Here is a 4,292-nt window from a genome sequence, read left to right as displayed (position 1 = left end):
ATTTGTTATTCCACCCTGAGATATTGGCCACTTTGCTTAAGGCTGCCCTCCATTGATTCACCTTCTCTGATTCATGTCGCTTAGAGGTTTTGTGCTTAGAGAAAGCTTCTTTGAAACTGTTCTTCTGAAATCGAACATCAGTAGGATCAAGTTCAAAAAAAGTGGCAAAATTCTGCTCTCTTCCATGGATAGACAAATCTCTCGAAGTTCCTCCAAACACCAAGCAGAAGAAGTGTAATTTTGCGAGAGAATTATAATTGCAAACCTCGACTCTTTAATTGCCTTTATGAGGGTGGGCGAAATAGTATCCCCTACTCTAAGATCTGGTTCATCCATGAACGTTATAATGCCACTTCTACAAAGTCGATCGCGTATTTGGGCTGTAATCCCTTTGCGAGTGTCAGGACCCCTGAAACTCAAAAACACATCATACTTCCAGCAACGAGGTTCTGATGATGAAGCAAGAGATTCAGAGGCATTCAAGTTAACCACTCCTTGATTATTCTGTGACTTTCCGACCATGTAACTTATCCGACGCTTTACTTGAGTCCATATCCCCTTAATGGCCTTGCAACCCATCCATGTCATAATTACTGCAACAATCGCCAACGATATCTGTTTGTAATACGCAAACATACAGAAGAAGAACAAAAGGGAGTTAAAACCAACGAACACAAATCATTAACAAATATTGGAGGGTAAAACATATGAAATACTTATGTTTCTAACCTCGAAGAAATAGAACTCCATTAGCTTCGGCTATTACAGGTCGACAGGAGAGCTAGGCTGGAGAACCCAAATAGTGAACAAATCTATGTAAAGCCTTTCTGACAAACAAGAGAGCGTGATATCACAAAAAATGGAGAAAATGGAAGACACAGAGATAGTTTGAATGGAGAAAAGAGAGACTAGATTGTGTCCAAATTTCCCTTACTTTCGTGGCAGTCGGTATCAGTCTGCTTTCTACTCTTTATGGCAGTCGGTAACAGTCGGTATCAGTCTGCTTTCTACTCTTTATCAACCAAAGAACCAATAATTTCCCTTACTTTCGTGGCAGTTCTTGATGATTGCAGTCACATTCTAGCAAGTGTATTTGTTGGAGAACCAAATGACCCAAACTAAAGCTTAAGCTAATATATATGAAAAACCAATAGCTGTGCAAACAGACTCCATTTTGATTTGTACTTGTATAATTAATACATGGGTATCAGAAAGGAAGTGAAACAACAAACGATCAGACAACTTAGATGGGATTATACACTGACCATGCACTAGTAAGTATTTTTGTTCAAAGGGGTAAGACATGGGAGGGTAGTCAGGTACTGGTTCAGCTTCAGCAGCATCAATTTACCATGTTGGTACAATTTCAGCATAGAGGTGTAGAATCAAATTGTGTAACACCAATTGTCAACTTTCCTTCAGATCATACTTCTGTTGCTCTATAATCTTTCATTGAAAAACATTCATGTTCTTGTCTAAATTACAATTAATTGAACTTTATGCTTACACACATCAATCCTTGCTCTTATTTCTGCGAAACTAAAGGCATATTTCATCTTCAAAATTTAAATGCAGGACAATGTATGATACACATATAATAATGTATATAGGACAGTGTATGCAACAAGGAAATAAAGCAGTTCTGGGTTCTAATATATGTACATATTGGTTTTCCTACAAGGCTTTAATGGATGAGGCTTTTACCTACACTAGGCAATATCTCATTTCGACTTTGAATTTCCACTTACATATTCAAATTGATGCAGATTAATTCAGAAACCATTAATTCTCATTTTGTTTTGTTTTAACAGCATAATATATCTTCTTATCCTACTGGGACGGAAACTGTTTAGAGCATGGAAGAGAGAGGGGAAGAGTGGATGTGACCCTGAGCTGATCCAAATTCAACCAAAGGACAAATGATGTAGGGAATGTTCAAGAAGTTGGATGCAGAAAATCAAGAGTGGATTCAATGAAATTTGTCAACTTCTGAAATTTCCTAGTTTCCCACTTACACATATCAATCAATATTTACCATCGACACATACTACCAAATTAAATTGTTGAATAAGGACTAAGTTCACTGATTTATGGTCCCATATATCAAAAACTTCAGCAAAACAATTGAATGAGAGCAGAAACTGAGTCGAGTAAACACATACTCCAAAAGACTAGGCCAAAGAGTTCCTTTTTCTCTTTCTTTTTTTTTACTCTTTTGCAGAGGAAGAACATTCAACCTTGGATCAGTCATAATACAAGTATTGATCAAATTAAAAAGTATAGCAATGCCAATATAGTCACCACTTGCAGACCTCATGGTGTTAACGGGGAATGGCCAACAAGAATATGTTAGGTAAATCTTGGAGCACTTATTTCTGTTTAACTAAAAAGCAATGACCTCTCAGACGACTAGTCCTGACAAAATTTTGGCTTTGATCCTTATCGAGGGCTCTGAATTTCTATACAAACGTACATCAAGTATGTGTATATGATATATCATGGATTCCCTATAACATTAAGAGGAAAATGCACCGCCGGTACCCATATTTTGGTGGCACGGTCAAAGTGGTACCTATACTTTAAAAACTATCAATGTGGTACCCAAACTTCTATTTCGCTACCAAGGAAAGGCCTGAGGCCAATTTCCGTAACTGTGTCGTTAGTTTGCTGACGTGGCCGGCATGGGGCCCACCACAAAAGGGTGCAATGACAAAAATAACCTTCTAACTCTCACCATAACCGTTTTCTCTCTAAAAGCTCTAAATTTGAATTTTCCTGGGTATCACATTGATCAGTTCAACAAAGTTTAGGCACTGCTGCTGTGTTTATCATTTGAATTTTCCTGGGTATCACATTGATCAGTTCAGTAGAGTTTAGGCATTGTTGTTGTGTTTATCTGCTGACAAGAAATATTATGCACTAGCTGGAAATGTAACATAAAAATTCAAACATAGAACCAAAAAGGGCTGCCAATATCACTGAATTAAAACCAACATCAACATGAGAAACATACTATGCATCATAATTCAAGCTTAATTGATTTCCAAAAACTCAAGGAACCACATTGTTTGCAAAAAATTGATTCCAAAACATGATGAACTACACATTATGTTTCTCTATTTTAAAAGCCAGCACATTCACTTTTGAGCACCCTTTGCTCCATGATTTTGGCTGCTTTGAGTAAAAGGCTGTGTTGAGGCCAGCTGATGCACTACCATTTTCAGCAGAACTACCTTCCATTGCCAACTTCATTTTCTTCCGTCCCTTTCTAGACTTTATGACATGGTCCTTGATAGGTCTTGATTCCTTGGGTGGGGCTGGTGCCCTTTGGACCTGTGGAACACAAACAAGACATTTCCAACACAATTCAACAACCACATTTGGCTTCACAATTCAACAAGACATTTCTAATACAATTCAACAACAAGCATTTCAGCAATATCCCTAAAACCAAAGTACTTATTAAATGCCAATGAAAGGATAGTAAAAAGATGCAAACACTACATTGTAAAAAGATGCAAACACTACAATGCTGATTTGTCATCATCTGTCATATCATCCCACAGTTCAAATGTGAACAAATAAGTATATAACTATCAATGAACTCAAAACAAATGACAGTTGATCACAAATCTGGATTGTCTACAATAATGAAATGATCAGCATTGTTTCCGAATTGCAATTCCCTAAGAGAATCCAGAGAATAAAATGGCATTCAAACATTTCAAAACCAATTAGATAAGTAACACACAAACAACAGGGTATCATTTTCCATCAAGCAAAAAATATTAAAATCAAAATTCTAATCAAACAACAAAAGGAACCAGTATACCTTCTTCTTGTTGGCAGTGCCGGTCTCCTTTGTCTTATCTGCCTCTGTCTTCAAATCCTCAACAATGCTTTTGCTCTCCAAATCCCAGATCTTAATGCTCTGCTCAGTCGCAGCGCACAACCAGTACTTGTTGGGGTTGAAGCACAGAGCATGAATAATCACACACTACAACAAAAAACGTAAAATGCAACGAACAAATTTCCTTGCAAAATGTCTATATTCCTCGCTTAAACTAATGAGCGAGGAAATCTGTTCGTCGCAAATTTTCCTCGCTTAAACCCCCTCACAGATTACAATATGTAAGGATTCTCAATTTCCTCACAAATTGGTAATTGCGAGGAACATAAATTCCTTACTGATTTTTAATTGCAAGGAATGACAATTCCTCACTAATTTACAATTGTGATGAATACCATTCCTCACAGATCAACTAATGTGAGGAATACATTTTCCTCGTAAA

The 4,292-nt window shown here is 37.1% G+C and overlaps 1 protein-coding gene and 1 pseudogene across 1 annotated transcript; both read right to left on the bottom strand.

The window, feature by feature from the left end:
- Positions 1 to 1,097, bottom strand: LOC101315031 (TMV resistance protein N-like). The gene is made up of 3 exons (XM_004295133.1): positions 935 to 1,097; positions 730 to 827; positions 1 to 615 (listed from the first exon to the last, which is right to left on the bottom strand). Exons 2-3 carry the CDS (start codon positions 748 to 750, stop codon positions 58 to 60), a joined length of 579 nt encoding a protein of 192 aa, XP_004295181.1. The 5' UTR covers positions 751 to 827; positions 935 to 1,097; the 3' UTR covers positions 1 to 57.
- A 2,002-nt stretch (positions 1,098 to 3,099) lies between these two features.
- Positions 3,100 to 4,292, bottom strand: part of LOC101315326 — an 8,487-nt pseudogene continuing 7,294 nt past the window's right edge.

This window comes from Fragaria vesca, linkage group LG3, assembly GCF_000184155.1.
Source record: "Fragaria vesca subsp. vesca linkage group LG3, FraVesHawaii_1.0, whole genome shotgun sequence".
In the NCBI taxonomy this organism is placed as follows: Eukaryota; Viridiplantae; Streptophyta; class Magnoliopsida; order Rosales; family Rosaceae; genus Fragaria; species Fragaria vesca.
This window is presented reverse-complemented; position numbering and strand designations above follow the sequence as displayed.